Source organism: Enoplosus armatus, chromosome 2, assembly GCF_043641665.1.
Source record: "Enoplosus armatus isolate fEnoArm2 chromosome 2, fEnoArm2.hap1, whole genome shotgun sequence".
NCBI lineage: Eukaryota > Metazoa > Chordata > Actinopteri > Centrarchiformes > Enoplosidae > Enoplosus > Enoplosus armatus.
The window spans coordinates 1,511,214-1,526,166 of NC_092181.1; the positions used below are offsets into that span (position 1 = coordinate 1,511,214).

Sequence of the window (14,953 nt, forward strand, 5' to 3'; positions counted from 1 at the left end):
ATGCCTGTGTATACAAAACCTGCCGCAGTCCGTTTCCTATTTTAATACAACTGAGTGCTCTTCATACACACAAAGAGGAGGGGAGCGGTCCCTGAACGCATCGTCTTGGAGTAATGGTACAACACTAGATTACAATTGCCAGGAATGACAGCTTGAGAAGAAAACAAAAACCTGGCCCAATTCCCAGACAAATTATTTTACAGTTTCAACACAAAAATGCTTTAAGTTTCTTTTCAAAAGGTACAAAATAAAAAGATATGAATAATATAATGCAATTGTACATTTTCTTTAAAAAAAAAGAAGAAAGAAACAAGAAAGGCATGAAGCCATACCAAAAACAAACCAAAAATAAATTGAGTATTGAACACATTTGGTCTCAACCAAAAAATATATTCTTTGTGATTTAAATTTCATTTAAGAAGCGACTTGCAAATCCCTCAACGTCTTAAGGAAGAAATACCCATCACTTAGGAAACAATTACATTCCCTACAAGTGTTGACTTTTTTCTCGTTTTTTCCCCCCATATTTTTCCTCAACCAAATCTTCTTTTTTCTTTTTACAACAGTTGAAATTTTTTTACATGTCAGTACAAAAAATGTTCTCAACTTTAGAAAGAACAAACAAAGCCCTCTAACGGGGTAAAGAGTCTGATGGGAAACTAGCAGGAAGAGGAGTGGGAGGATGGGTCCCTGGGAGTGAGATTGTGTTCTTTAGTTCCCAGCAGAAATGCTACAATCCTTCCACAAACTTCTCCAGAGTATCCCCTGTAGCATCTCCCACCATCCCCAAGTCACTGTTCAGCCCCCCTCTGTTGGGCGTGTTAAGCTGCGGTAGCATGGCGCTCTGTTCTGGTGTCCCCAAGTGTCCCTGCTCCATGGACCCTGACAGTGGGCCCCCGAGTCCCGGGTGGGGGGAGCCCGAGTGGGGTGGATGTGGGTGCTGAGGCGAGGGCTGGGGCTGGTTCTGGACCTGCGGTGAGGGACTGGAATGTGGCCGCTGCTGCTGTTGCGGGGGCGGACAGGGGGACTGTACTGGCGCGGGGGAACGGACCTGGTTGCTGAGGGCATTGGCTAGTGCGGGCTGGCCGGGGAGGTGGGCTCCACCTTGGGGCTGGCCGGCCAGCAGGTGGGTCTGGGGGCTCATGGGGCTGGGCTGGGCAGGTGAACCCAACTGCTGCTTCAGGACGGCCTGCTGCTGCTGGGGAAGTTGCTGCTGCTTCTGGAGCATTCGTTGATGTAGTAAGTTCTGGGTGGAGTCCATCCCCATGCCAGGCTGGGCCATCTGAGCCATGGGTGGGAGCTGGCCCATGGGTCCCCCAGCTGTTCCTGCACCTGCCTGCATGGCTATCTGCTGCTGCTGTTGCTGCATGCGGAGCTGGGAGTACGTAGCTGCGGTACCCTGCGACTGAGCAGGGAACTGGCCAGGATGGCCCTGAGGCATCACTCCCTGTTGCTGCTGCTGTTGCTGCTGCTGCTGCTGCTGCTGCTGCTGCTGTTGTCTTAAGAGTTGCCGACGGTAGAGCTCCTGGATCTGGGGGGTGGTGTGTGCTGCATTCATCAGCTGCCCTTGAGCCCCTATTGCGGCCATGCCCTGCGCAGGAGGCTGCTGGGGCTGCTGAGGGGGCATCCCCGGCCTTTGTACCGCCCCTCCTGGCATGGCCATGGCCTGCATTGCTGGCATGCCGGGCTGCTGTTGCTGACCTGCTTGCTGCTGTTGCTGTGGCTGGTTGGCATGGTACTTGGCTGTTCGCTGTTTGATGAAAGCAGCCATTAGCTGAGGGTTTGATTTGAGGATGTTGAGGACTTGCTGCTGCTGCTGGGGCGAGCTGGGGGACTTGAGGGTGCGGAGAAGGTCCTGCAGAGCGTTGGGTGCAATAGCACCAGGTCTCTGGGGTGTTTGCTGCCGGGCACCAGGCTGCTGTGGAATCAGCAGCCTCTGGCCCTGCTGAGGTTGCTGCCCTGGGGGCATCATGGCTCGCTGCATGGTCATGGCCTGCTGCGGTGTCTGGCCGGGGACAAGGCCTGGTTGTTGAGTTGGAGCTGCCTGCATAGGCCCTGCAGCTCCAGGCCACTGTCCTGGAGCCATGCCTGGTTGCATGACCTGTGGTCCCCGGGGCCCTGGCACCATCTGCATGGGGGGCTGCATTGGTCCAGTCATGCGTTGCTGTGGCTGCTGGGGGTTCATGGGCAAGCTGTTCATATTGACCCGGAAGTTCTGCTGGTTCTGCTGGGCCTGTGCCATCATCTCGATGTGTCGTGCCATCTTGACTGCAGCAAGGGGTGGCTGCTGCTGTAGCTGCTGAGGTGGCTGGGGCGGCTGGGGGAGAGGGGACTGCTGCTGGTGTAGAGGGGAAGCCTGGGGCCCAGGCTTGCCCTGAGACACCGGTGCTTGAGGCTGGCCATTGCGAGGTGTGTTGGGAAAGGAGGGGGACATGACGCCTGTTGAGTTGGGGGTCTGCGGCTGGTTGGAGAGTGGCTGCTGGGGCGTCTGGGGAGTGTTGGGTTGGGCATGGGAAGTGGGAGTGCTGGGAGCAGCTGAGGCCGGTGGGGACGGGAGTGGCATAGTTCTGCCTTGCATGGTGGCCATTCTTCTCCTCATCAGCTGAGCCTGCTGGAGCCTGTGCTGCAGCTGCTGCTGGCGGAGCTTGTGCTTTATGTTCAGGCAGAACGGGACAGGACACTTGTTCTCCTGACAGTGTTTTGCGTGGTAACAGCATAACGCAATAAGTTGTTTGCATACAGGGCAGCCACCATTGGTTTTGCGCTTGCAGCCCTTGGTGTGCTGCACCACTCGCTTCATCTTCTGGCAGGACGGCAGAGAACAGTTGGCATTGCGACACTGACAAGCATGGACCAGGGACTGGATGCAGCGTTGGATGCTTAAGCGCCGGCTCTCCTGTGGGCTCTTGGAGGCCTCTCCACTCTGGCTGTTGTTGTCGTCGTCCAGGCCAAGGCCCCACTTCACCATCTGGTGCTCGTGTCCCTTTGTATTGTAACAACTAATACAGAGATCAAAGTCCTGCAGAAATGGGCAGACAGGGACACAGTAATTAACATGAGTCTATCCAAGTCTGATAAACTGATTTGTCAGAAGTTTCACAAATGCTATTTAGAATACAAAAATGTGACGTAGTCCATAAATATCATTCCTGATTTAACCTCATCAGAATCAGAAACTGTTTATTGCCAAGTAACATACATTACAAGGAATTTGCCGTGGTCTGATGGTGCTATTGTTTAGACAACAAATATGTAAAAATAAAGGTAAAAGAATAAGATAAGATAAATAACAAACAGTGCAGTGACCAAAATAAAGTGTCCAGGTAAAGCGTCCAGTAGGGGGCGCGTGCGTTAATGTAACGCAGGGGGGACAGGGGCGGTGTACGTTAATATAACGTACAACTTGTGTTTGTGTTGGGGGGGGGATCAGTGCAAGACTTTGGCCGTGTTCATCATCTGTCCATGTCTGTAATCAAACACTGACACAGCAGTAATTCCAGCGTAAAAACACCATACAGCATACTAATAGTAGTAATAGCAGTAACTCACCTCGCACACAGTGCAGTGCCAGCGAGTCTCCACATGGTGCTTGCACTCGTTGCAAGTGTAGACAAAGCGATCCTGTCCCTGGTTGTGCAGCTCAACCAGCATACACATGGTGCTCCACTTGCACCTCCTGAGGGAGCTGAACTCCCAGTGTTTGTCCCTGGCCAGAGTCAGGAAGGCGTCGCGGCCATCCATCAGGTCACAGGAGAGCATAGGATCAGGGTCAACGATGGGCGGCAGGGTGTTGGCCATGGGACCGGAGTGGAGGTGGATCACAAAGAACACCTTCAGCAGCCACAGAAATGAGAGTTACAGAAGCACAAGCCAAACTGAAACAGGTATTTAACATATCAAATGATCACTAAATCTAAGTCAAATAGTAAGGAAGCAACTATAGTGTCTGACATTAACTACTGCCCTTTGTTCACCATGTAATACACAAACATCCATAAAAAGTCTGTTTATCTTCTAAATTACTGCCAATATCTATAATAAACTATTAAAAAAAATGTAAAAGAAGTCTGACCTCTTTGTGCTTCTCCATGGTGGCGTAGAGCTTCTGGGACAGATCATTGGCTACATTCGGCATGCCAGGCTTCTTCTTATTGGCTCGGCTCACGCTGCTTTTATTTTTATTGGTCTTCTTGTTGTTCTTCTTCTTAGCGTTCTTGCTGTCACCTGGTGTACCCTGAGAGAGATATCCAATGACAGATTATTAAACGATCACATATTCTCACAGGTTGATTGTTGATAGAATCTCCATCTGTCAAGTTAGTTCTCATTACAGTGAGGAGTGACACTGTGTTACTCTATGTTGTCACCTAGATCCGACTTCTATTAGAGTTTATTAAAATTCATGAAATTCAATAACATTATTCAAAAGCTTGAAAAACAAAAAGGGTGCACATGAAAGAATATTTAATCCATAGAAACACTCGAGGTTGGAAATCTCTGCTAGTAGCACGTCAACAAACCATGACACAATGTTCGCACCTCAGGAGTTTCAGAGGCAGCTGTGTTCTCCTCCTTCTTCCTCTCCTCCTCCTCCTGCTCCAGCTCCTTGATGCTCTCCTCCAGCACGTTGGGCCAGAAGTCGCCTTCGAAGTACGGCAGCTCATTAGCGCTGGTCAGACGGTCCTCAGTCGCCTGTTTGAAGATGTCCTGAGAGGAAGACAAAAAACATGGATGATTCAAGCTATTAAAGATGTATTTTACTTGTTTTCAGTAATCCAACATACCTGGCATTTTCCCCTGTTAAATACAGACAAATGTGTTCAGACTATCAACTATTCACACAGACTTGTCTCCCTTGCATGCACCTGTAAATTTGTCCTTTGATCTAAATATTACAGACTGTATATTCAGACGTAAGCCTTGGGTCAGTATTTAAAAGAAACATTTCTCCTCCTTACCTTGTAGTCATGCAGAATCCTCTCTGCAAAGGCCTTGTCTAGCATCTTCCTATACCACTCCTGCAGCCTCTTAGGCTTCGGGATCTTCTGGTCAGGAGGATGGCAGTGGAAGATGTAGTCGTCTCCTTCACTGGGCGGACACGCCCAGATATGGCCCTGGGCATACCTGCGGGCATACACACACCAAAAATAAGACCAGAGAGACAGTGTACAGGTTAGGACATCTGCTAGAACTGAATCACACAGTTCACTCCAGTGACTCTTCCCCATGTTGTATTTTTCAAGAGAGGAGGAAAAGGAGTGGTAGAGGAAGGCTTACCCAAGTTTCTTGACATATTCTAGATAGCCGATGAGGATCTCGTGGTACACTGCTGTTCGTAGAATCCGAGGTCTGAAGAAGTGAATACTGTCAAGGTATGATATGTAGACCCGTCTGCAGAGGTAGAGAGATGGCAACATGGTCAATTTCACCCGTAAAAAGCACCTGAAGTTTATTACCATGTACTACGTACAGTACTACATACAATAGTTGGAAATACAGACCTAGTGTTGGGGAATGGGCACTCGGAGCCGTACTCCTGCACGTGCATGCCGAAGAAGCACACGTCCACGCCGTCAATCTCCTCAAAGGCGAAAAGTGCTTTGGTTCTATAGGGAAAGGTCTCGGGCATCTCACCCGTGTCCACAAACCTGTCATAATGAAGACACTTCAAATATTAAGATGTGAAGAGCATAATGTGATCTATAGTTAGATGGAGAAGCTGGAACATTTTGTGACATTCAGTCTTGGGATATTGCCAGCTACAACATGTCACATGAGGCTCAGCTCTGAACACAACAAAACTCTCTCAACACAAACATGTGGACATGCAAAGATAGTTTCTCTAACTGTATTTGGGCAGGGTGTAAAGGTATGTTACAACAAAAACATCGTAAAACCAAAGGCTAAGATAAAGTATTCCATAGGTATATAATATAGTACATACACTTTTTATTTTGACAGTTTAAAATGCTTTCTTTATTTTATTGTGTCTATAAAAGCTTCTAGGAAACAAGAGTCATGAGCTGCCCAAGAAGTTGTCCTGTGTGTTGCTGCTCTTAGCGATACTCAAGAGCATAATGGGACAATTCAAGTCAAGTGGCCTTGAGTCAATAAAAAGCAAACAGCCTTAAATCAGTCAACCTGAAGATAACAGGTTCTTGGATGAGGGCCTCCTCCCTGCGAGGATGGGATGAGCATCACAGACTTTGATCTTGTGTGATGAAACTGAACAACCCTCTGAGGTACTCAGGGAGGGTGTGCACTCCATCTTGTCAAACATGCAGGTTCCACAATCACTCTGAGTGGGTATAAAAGCTTTATAGAGGGCGTTCAGCTTTGTATGGCAGGGACAATAAAAATAAGCTCAGGACAAATACGAGCTGTGCCAGTGCTTCTACAAATCAAAGAGGGCGAGACAGGTATTTGGTTGTCTACAACATTTTGGCCTCCCTCCTGTTGACTCTTTCTTTGTTCATTTATTTGAACAGGCAAATTGAAGTGATAAATAAAAAAAAAGATGGAGTGATTTAAGGTATAAAGTAATAAAAATGATTTAACACACCAGAGCATACATTACTTAGAAATAAAAGCCTGTTTCTGGAGACTTGATTGTCACCCAGCCCTCCTGTCAGTGATGCTCTCACCTGGCTTTCATGCCTGGTTTAACTTCCACCGTTTTGTCGGAGCTCGCCACCACTCGCACAAACACCTCTCCGGCCTCTGGGTGGTTCTGTCTCTTCAAGTATTTATTCACACGGTCCTCTATGTACATTCCCAATCGTGTCGTCTGCAGCCCTACAGTGCACAAACACACAGGGGAAATTTCAGAAAAATGTAAATTCTTTTAACTTTCTAGGATCGAAAAAAAGCGGGGGTTACACATTGGGTCTTTAACAACCTGCTGTGGCCTTCAATTTAAGCAATTCAAGCAAGCAAGAAAAGGCACTAGAACTGATTTAAGTGAGCCCATGAGAACTCAAATGGGTTAGCACCACATGTCATAAAGGTCAGAAATGTTCTCCAGGGCACCAAAAACACCAAACACCAAACTAAAAAATACCAGTGAAACCACGAGGCCAACATAAAACAAAAAGGAAAAAAAACAAGGCGCCACTGCAGGAAAGCCACTAGAGACATATGCAGTCCATGTGCAGGTGGTTTACATTCTCGTGTCTTCCATGCTTGTGAGACAAAACTGCAATGATCTGTTGAAAGCTTGAACACTGCATGAAACATTACAAGGAAAGCCGATTCAAGGACGTGATATTTAAAATGTAGAGAAATTAACTAACGTTTTGCAGAGAACTTGTTTTCCTTTCGTGTTTTTCCACTCTTCTTTAAACAGTTGTCACAGATGAATCTGGAAAGAGGAAGAGACAAGTTAGACTTATTGTTACAATTAACGCACAAACTATGCAAAAAAAATTATGCACATCAAAAGTAGGGGTTGACATCTCACCCAGATGGCCAAATGACCTCGTAGTGTAAGACGCATATCTGGTGCATCTTCCGTCCACAATCTTTACATTCAACAAACCTAAAAGAAAAGCAAACATTAAGTAAGACATTTCCACATTTTAAAATAGACTAAAAAAAGTTCACAAATCTCCATAGAAATCTTTGTGTTACAAGTCTCCTTTTAAGGAGTCCCTGAATAAGACATCTAAAGCCACCTAATTCACTCTTTGCTATATTAAGAGTGTCGGCCAAATGGTAAAAATGCAAAAATCTAGCATTGAGCAACTGCACCGTCCAATTACTGTTGAAGCAGCCCTTCAACGTGCGCTCTGACATGGATGACTCAAAAATTTCATACGTATGTAATAACCAAACACTGTTCGAAAACTGTTGTGCTCTTGATGGCCATCATTTGTATGAATGTTGATATCAATACTGCTGAGGCAGAAAGCAACAAACATCTCCATTCAAGTTTATTTTCCTCCAGTCGTTACACACTTACAAGCCAGCCAATGCAGGAGTGCCTTTGTGGGAGGATCAGTAAGTATTGTGCCTCTTACTTGACTAAGTCTCAATGAGAATGTGAAAAGCAATCACTGCATATCAAAAAACTAAGGGCCTGTTCTCTGATGGAAAATCTCTCATTGGACACACTCAAGTTCCACTCAGCAGGTGGCGCTGCTGAGTTGCCCTGTGGCTTCAACCAAAGTGATTGATCAGAGTTCCAGAGGGAAAATATGCAGAATGTGCACCAAAAGCGCTAAAACAATGCCAGATGTGAGTGGCAAAAAATTACTTTTTAAGATGTGATCAGGAACACGTCAGTAGGAAAACGAAGCAAAACTATTATTCAACGCATATGAGACTGAAAAAGAAGCACAGAAAGAACATGCTTCTCTGTCAGTGTTGGTCACAGAGGGTGTGGGCTTTGACTCTACTTACGGTTCAGGGTCGAGTACATCATTCTTCTTCCGTTCGAATTGGTCTTTTGATATCCTCCTGAAGTGTCAGAAAAAAGAAGTGAGAAAAACAAGACACACACAAAAACACTTCATTTCCAAGCTTGGTGCATTATACATTAACAATTTACACAAGATACGAATAAATGGACCTTTAATTTAATGTGTGAGCATGTGGACTGTTGTCGAGTGCTGTGTCAATAATGCACACATAATAATCATCTAAAAAGCATGAAGACACTGTTGAAGAAATACACGCCTTGACAAATCTGAAATTAAAATCCAATAAATAAGTTAGTTACGTCAGAGGGCCATTTTCCTTTACTCTTCAAAATGAATAAAGGTCCAGAAAAAGGCAAAAGTCTCCCCTCACAATATATTTCTAAACATGTATAAACTTTGTTTATGCAGTGGCCAGTTTACTTACGTCTGTGGCTGTGCAGGATCATCTCCTAACGTCACACTCTCCCCCTGGATCTCATTGAAGCATTTCTCACAGAAATGATACCTGCAAAAATACCCATTTAATGTTCAGCACAATCAACACTGTATGTGTAGCTGAACAACAGTTAAATGCAGCCCCTCATGTTCTTTTTCACTGAAATATAAAAATGTGTAATATTACAATGTTTAGTATTCAGCTACTTGTGTATGTGTGTCCAATAGAATTGTGCCCAGAATAACACTTGTCTTTTATGTTTTATAACAAGGAGCAGGGGGAATCCCTGAGCTCCCATTGAGAGTGTAAATGGACTGCGCTGCAGGAGCCTCATGCTGTCTGTCAGGCTGTGCTGTATCACTACTGCTGCTGTGCTGCTCCGCTCTCAGAGAGCTCAGTTCAAGTGTGGGGAAAAAGGCCGCAGTTACATAGTTTAAACCGCAGGGGGCGCAAGGGAATATGGTGTGAGTAGTCATCTGCTGGCTTTCAACTGAGGGGGAAAGGCAATGATGTGCAATGCTGTTTGTGGCTTGAACCAAAGCGTCACTGTCGTTCAAGTGAGGGGGCAGCAACACTGAGTTTCCTCAGTCCCTCAATAGATGCTGAGCAAAAAACAATCACACACTGCTTTGTTGCCATCATTGTCTGATGCTCTTTTGGGTTTAGGGTCTTCAGAGTGTTTCCCTTTATGTGCCATGCTGGAACCTTGCTGTTAATAAATCTTGTGGTGAGAAAAAACATTTTGTGCCGTGCCAGGACCGCGAGGCAGAGCCATTAAAGCCGAAGCTGTCAGGATGACACTACTGCCTGGACCACAGTGGTCCCTCTAGAGCTACAGGGGAACAGATCCCAGGCTGCAGGGGACGGGTGATAGAGTTCAAATGGCTTCATTTATTTCCCATCAAAACACAACAACTGTGCATGCAAATGTGTGATGCGTATGAGATGATTCAGTGAGATTAAAATTCCAGCTAGTGCTATATTATTTTACACCAAATACATAGTTGAGTTCACGGCCGCCCATAAAGATATACACCGACAAACACACACATTTATTTACACACATGAACACACACACACACACACACACACACACACATATATACAAATGTGGGTTACCTGTTCTGGTAACTGTAGTATGTGCCTCCAGTAGATATGGTGCAGAGCTGCTTGCCATAGCAACAGAGGGTTTGAGGAGAGAACTCGTACTGCAGACACAAGTGAGATGACAAAGGTCAAAACATTTCAAAACAAAATTCATATAAATCCAGATTCAATAAATCCTTTCTATCAGCAGCAGGCATATTAATCAGTCAGAGTTATCATTTAAACTTTATCTCTTTAGCTTAGCATCTAAATTTGCTTTACTAATCTTCAGTGCTGGGTGATGTGGACAAAATGTTCGAAGCGTTATGGAAAGACTTTTAGAAAAAAATCCTTTTGTGATGTAGCTGCCATTTAGGGCTAACAGACAAAACCATGTCCCTCACATCAATGCCTGTTCATTCTTTCCCACTCCATTCTCTGTGTTTTTAACCTCCCTGTTGTCCACCCCCTTCAACTCACCTTCCTCCCGCAGCAGTACCCCAGGCCCTGCATGACGGGGTCGATCTCTGACTCGAACACCTCGGCCAGCTTGGAGCAGTACTTGTAGACACGGGACGTCTTGCGGTTGTAGAGCCAGGCGTTGTTGAACATCAACCAGACGTCGTCAACGTATTGCCAGGGCTCTTGGTATTGGCCCGTGTCAAGCTTACGCTTTATTGTGGACAGGTCTATTGGGTTCTTGACAATGTCAAAGTAGTCCTAAAGTGACAAATAAGGGCAAATAAAATGTTTTGTGTTACAAGATAAAAAATCCCCCAAGCAACACTTTTAAGTAAAAACAACTGGCAAGTGCATGTGTGCCACCTACCGGGATACCCAGAAGCATGGGGTCTACTGGCTGTCTGAAGGGCAGCGACTCAGGGTCCTGCCTGTAGAGAGACTCCAGAGTCGGCATCAGAGCCTGGCGCAACTCCTCGGGCTTAAAGACTGAAAAATGGAAAGGCAAGGTAGGTGTAAGTAACACTTTTTTCTGACATATCTTGAAGACAAGATTCAAATTAGCTTCACAAAGACAACAGACTTGCTGAACACTACAGAGTGCAACCCTATTACATCACCTGTTTCTAATTAACAACTGAAACACAATGACACGTCAACATTACACAACTATAATTTCATATTCTGCTTGCGCCCTACCTGTGGTCAAAGAAGGCTTATGACAGTCTGGACACTGTTCCGACTAATAATGCTACAATATTATGGTAAAATGGAACTTGAAATAAGTCACAGCTGTCTCACAGTTGGCACAGAGTGAGTGTATTAACATTACAGACCATGATGGAAACCCTCTCTGCTTACTGAGTGGAGCTTGTTTCAATCTATTTATCGTTTGGCATCAGACTCACTTTTCCTCCGTGACTGAGAGGGGGATGACGAGGTTGTGCTGTTGGCTCCACCCTCTTCCTCTTCTTTGGATTCTGTCTTCATTTCCGGCTTTTTCTCCTCCACCTCCATTGGCTCTGGCTTTTCCTCTGGCTCCTCCTTCTTCACCAACGTTGAAGCAGCATCTTCCTCAGTCTGCAGACAACAAGGACAACGACTCATACCACGGTCATGCTTTAAAACTTCACACTCAAAAGAGTTGGATGACTGATTGGCATTTGTCTCTCATATGCAAGACGCTGATGATGTGGAGGGAAATAAGTTTTCCCTGGCATTACCCGAAGTGTGACCTGTGAATAGTTTCAAGGGATGCACTACATGTGCATCCGGATAATCTGGTAAATTCTCAAAATTAAGGATGAAGGAGTGTAATTATATGCGCATCACACAGGTGCAAGGCTATTAAAAAAGCAACATCAATGTCACAAAACAGAGAGAGAAAAAGATCCATTTGGTTTCGGTCCATGTGAAAGCATTTTGTGGCTTTGTTTGCAGGCATTGTACCTGTTCGTGTGCATGAGTCAGGGGCCCACTGTGACTTGATGAATGTAACCGATAGCGTAAGACACAGAATTTTATAATGACATTAACAATTTAATGTGGATCGATGCTGTGGTGGCTAATACCCAATCTGCTCAAGAAGGTCTGTATCAGGGCCAATACCAATAAATGGGAGCATCCATACTAAAAATCACAAAACTGATTTTAACTATATACTACATGCCATAACATGGCAAAACCTGGATGACGTTTATTCTCCTGTTGCAATGTCCATAGACGAAATTAATTTAATTAAACATAATTAAAGTTTAATTTGAACTTTATTTTTATCTAAAAATGTAGTGAAGGATGATTAATTGGCAGAATGCACGAATTAGTTAAAAGCAGCACGAATCAACAAATGGACAGATGAATAAGTTTACGTGTGTTTTAATACATAGCTTCAACCCACCTCCATCTTGGGCTCAGTTTTGCCGCCAGCGGCCTCAAACTCCTTTTGGTCATGGTGTGCCTCTGTTTTGATCTCCTGGACAGGCAGATCGGCGCTGGCAGCTGAGGCCGGCGTGGGCACCCGGTTATCCAGGCTAGCCCCCGGTTGAGACAACTTAAACACAGAGGGAAAGAGGCAGAGAAAGACAAGACAAATATGAGGTGTTGGCAACAGTTCAGTTGCTTTTTTGCATGCAAGGCTGAAGCCACGACACAGATGAACACCTCCCATATTGACTTCATGGTTCCCTTAAATTGAAAGATGTAACATTCGCATTGTGATGGATACAACAAACAGTGGTGAAGATGACGTTATCACACAGAAAGGTGGATGTAGCTGGGACGGGTTGGTACATGGCAGTCAGAGGGAGGGGAGTTTGCGGGGGGGGGGGGGGATTCAGAGTGGAGGGCATGCGGAGGGTCTCAGTCTCACCGGCGTGGTAGGGGGCTGAGGCGGGGGCTGCGTCTGTGCTGCTGCGGGGTGCTCCGCCTGGGGTTGGGGTTGGGTGGGGCGGGGCGGGGTGGCACCCGGGGCTGGGGCAGGGCCAGGGCCAGGGAGGGTGGGGGTGGAGCTGCGGCTGGAGGGCTGGGGGTGCGGCAGGTTAGTGGCCCCCCCAGCCGTGGAGGCGGAGGAGGTAGCAGGCGGAGGCGTGGAGTGCAAGGGGGTTTGGGAGGAGGCTAGCTGAGGGCCCAGCGAGGGGCCAAGTGCATTCATGGGGAGGTTAGCGCTCTGCTGCTGCTGCTGGAGAGAAGGACACATACAAAAGGGCAGGCGGACATACGTACGTACGCACACGCACACACACACACACACACACACACACACACACACACACAGGAAAAGCAGACAAACATACAGTCATTAGGTCAATCAGACAAACAACACACAATTTGAGGTTTAGAGAGCACCTTGTGATTGGTATGAGAACAATTTAAGAGCAATTAGTGCGTAGTATGATTGGTGAAAGTAGTTTGAGTTTAGTTCCACAGCAGCTAGTTGGTATTAGCACAACTTTGTAGCAACTCTAAAAAGGGACAGCATTACTGAAAACAGCCAAACCAATCATCCAACGTTTACTACAGCTCCACACCCCTCGTCTCTCTTCATGTCTCACCTGTGTGACGGCAGCCTGTGCAGGTGGCTGACCCACGCCAGTCCCCACGGTGACATTCATGGCACCCGTTGCAGCAACTGCAGCAGATCCTGGAGGGAACTGGGTCTGAGCCAGAAACTGTCCCTGGCTGGCCGTCTGGCCTACCATGTTACCACCACCATGTCCGGCCATCATGCCTTGGGCCTGGGGCATCCTGGAGGGAGACATGCCCATCTACAAGGCAGGAGGAGATGATGTTACTATGAGCAGAGTGACAGGAGTTTCCATTGACCAAACCAGAAGCATGAGCCGTGGCAAAGATCAATCGCATTAATGGCATTCCAGGTACATAATAATGCAGTGATGGTGTACAATGAATCGCTTCAATCTACAATAAGGACGTACGAGTGTGTGATTGAGGATGAAGGGCTGCAGCAGTGTTTTAGTGTGTGTCTCATGTCTATATTTCCCACTCTTACACAGTCTTCCTGCTCATGTCTATATTGACTATATTGTCTTATTCTCATAATTATTCGATTATTTTCCTTATAAAACATGAACAGCTTAGTGCTTTCTTTGAAGTGGCCTGCAAGTTTCATCACATCTGAAGGTAAAATCCTTAATGACAATATTTTTTTGTTTTGTTTCATATATAATTCAAAATATTTACTTTATTTAATGTATGAATCCAATACCTAACTTATTTGGTTATGCTGTGAAAATAGCATGAATTTTTCATTTCATAGACTTTTAATGATTAATATATTATCGATTATTAACAGAGCTGATGATCAATTAAGGAAATAAGTATCCCTACTAGAGCCTCCACTCAATACATATCTTGCTCACAATTCTTTAATAAAAAAATTTAAGTTTTTTAAATATGTTTATGGTGAATATTGGACAATTTATTGCTCAGATCTCTCTCAATTATCTAGATCCGCCTCAAAAATCCAGTATAAGTCAGGCTCTAATCCCTACAGTAGAAGTAACAAGCTGCTTTAACATACATTCATACATGTGTACGAAACCTAAAATGCCCATAAGCGTTATGAAACTGCCTGCCTCATCCCAAACTTTATGGAATTATTTTGAACGAGGATAATTTAGTACTTAAATCGATGTCTCTCACACTGCATTGGTAAACCTTCCTTCTAAATATGATTGAAACTGATAAAAAATGGCCCTGACGCACACCTTGTATCCACTGCCGTTCTGTTTTTTAACAGGACATGTAATAACCGGGCAAAGGCTCTATCCCACACCTGGGTTCCCTAAAGCTCTGCTTGGCACATTCTGGCTAAACACAACACTGCAGAGCAGGAAACAGTCTGCTTTTTACTTTACGAGTTACCCTCTTCTATTGACAGCAGGTCTTTGGCTTTTTTGTTAGATGTCCACCTGGTGCAGTGCCTCGTCCATCTTAAAATTCACCAGCCACTCACAACCTGACCAGTCAACTACATGTTTAATGAGCCTGAGGGCGCTTGTGCCGACATCCAGAGTGTGAATTTACCAGCAAC

The 14,953-nt window shown here is 45.7% G+C and overlaps 1 protein-coding gene across 1 annotated transcript in view; it reads right to left on the reverse strand.

Moving 5' to 3' along the window:
* Positions 1 to 363: 363 nt before the first annotated feature.
* crebbpa (CREB binding protein a) overlaps positions 364 to 14,953 on the reverse strand; it is a 40,479-nt gene continuing 25,889 nt past the window's right edge. The window contains exons 13-31 of the mRNA XM_070926367.1: positions 13,452 to 13,664; positions 12,770 to 13,078; positions 12,299 to 12,451; positions 11,310 to 11,481; positions 10,772 to 10,890; positions 10,423 to 10,662; positions 9,976 to 10,064; positions 8,845 to 8,925; positions 8,401 to 8,457; positions 7,460 to 7,537; positions 7,293 to 7,360; positions 6,645 to 6,795; positions 5,502 to 5,648; positions 5,278 to 5,391; positions 4,959 to 5,124; positions 4,540 to 4,707; positions 4,073 to 4,234; positions 3,550 to 3,831; positions 364 to 3,019 (exon numbers count right to left, since the gene is read on the reverse strand). Coding sequence (XP_070782468.1) covers positions 731 to 3,019; positions 3,550 to 3,831; positions 4,073 to 4,234; positions 4,540 to 4,707; positions 4,959 to 5,124; positions 5,278 to 5,391; positions 5,502 to 5,648; positions 6,645 to 6,795; positions 7,293 to 7,360; positions 7,460 to 7,537; positions 8,401 to 8,457; positions 8,845 to 8,925; positions 9,976 to 10,064; positions 10,423 to 10,662; positions 10,772 to 10,890; positions 11,310 to 11,481; positions 12,299 to 12,451; positions 12,770 to 13,078; positions 13,452 to 13,664 — 5,058 coding nt within the window. The 3' untranslated portion in view covers positions 364 to 730. The remainder of the gene's footprint in view (positions 3,020 to 3,549; positions 3,832 to 4,072; positions 4,235 to 4,539; positions 4,708 to 4,958; positions 5,125 to 5,277; positions 5,392 to 5,501; positions 5,649 to 6,644; positions 6,796 to 7,292; positions 7,361 to 7,459; positions 7,538 to 8,400; positions 8,458 to 8,844; positions 8,926 to 9,975; positions 10,065 to 10,422; positions 10,663 to 10,771; positions 10,891 to 11,309; positions 11,482 to 12,298; positions 12,452 to 12,769; positions 13,079 to 13,451; positions 13,665 to 14,953) is intronic.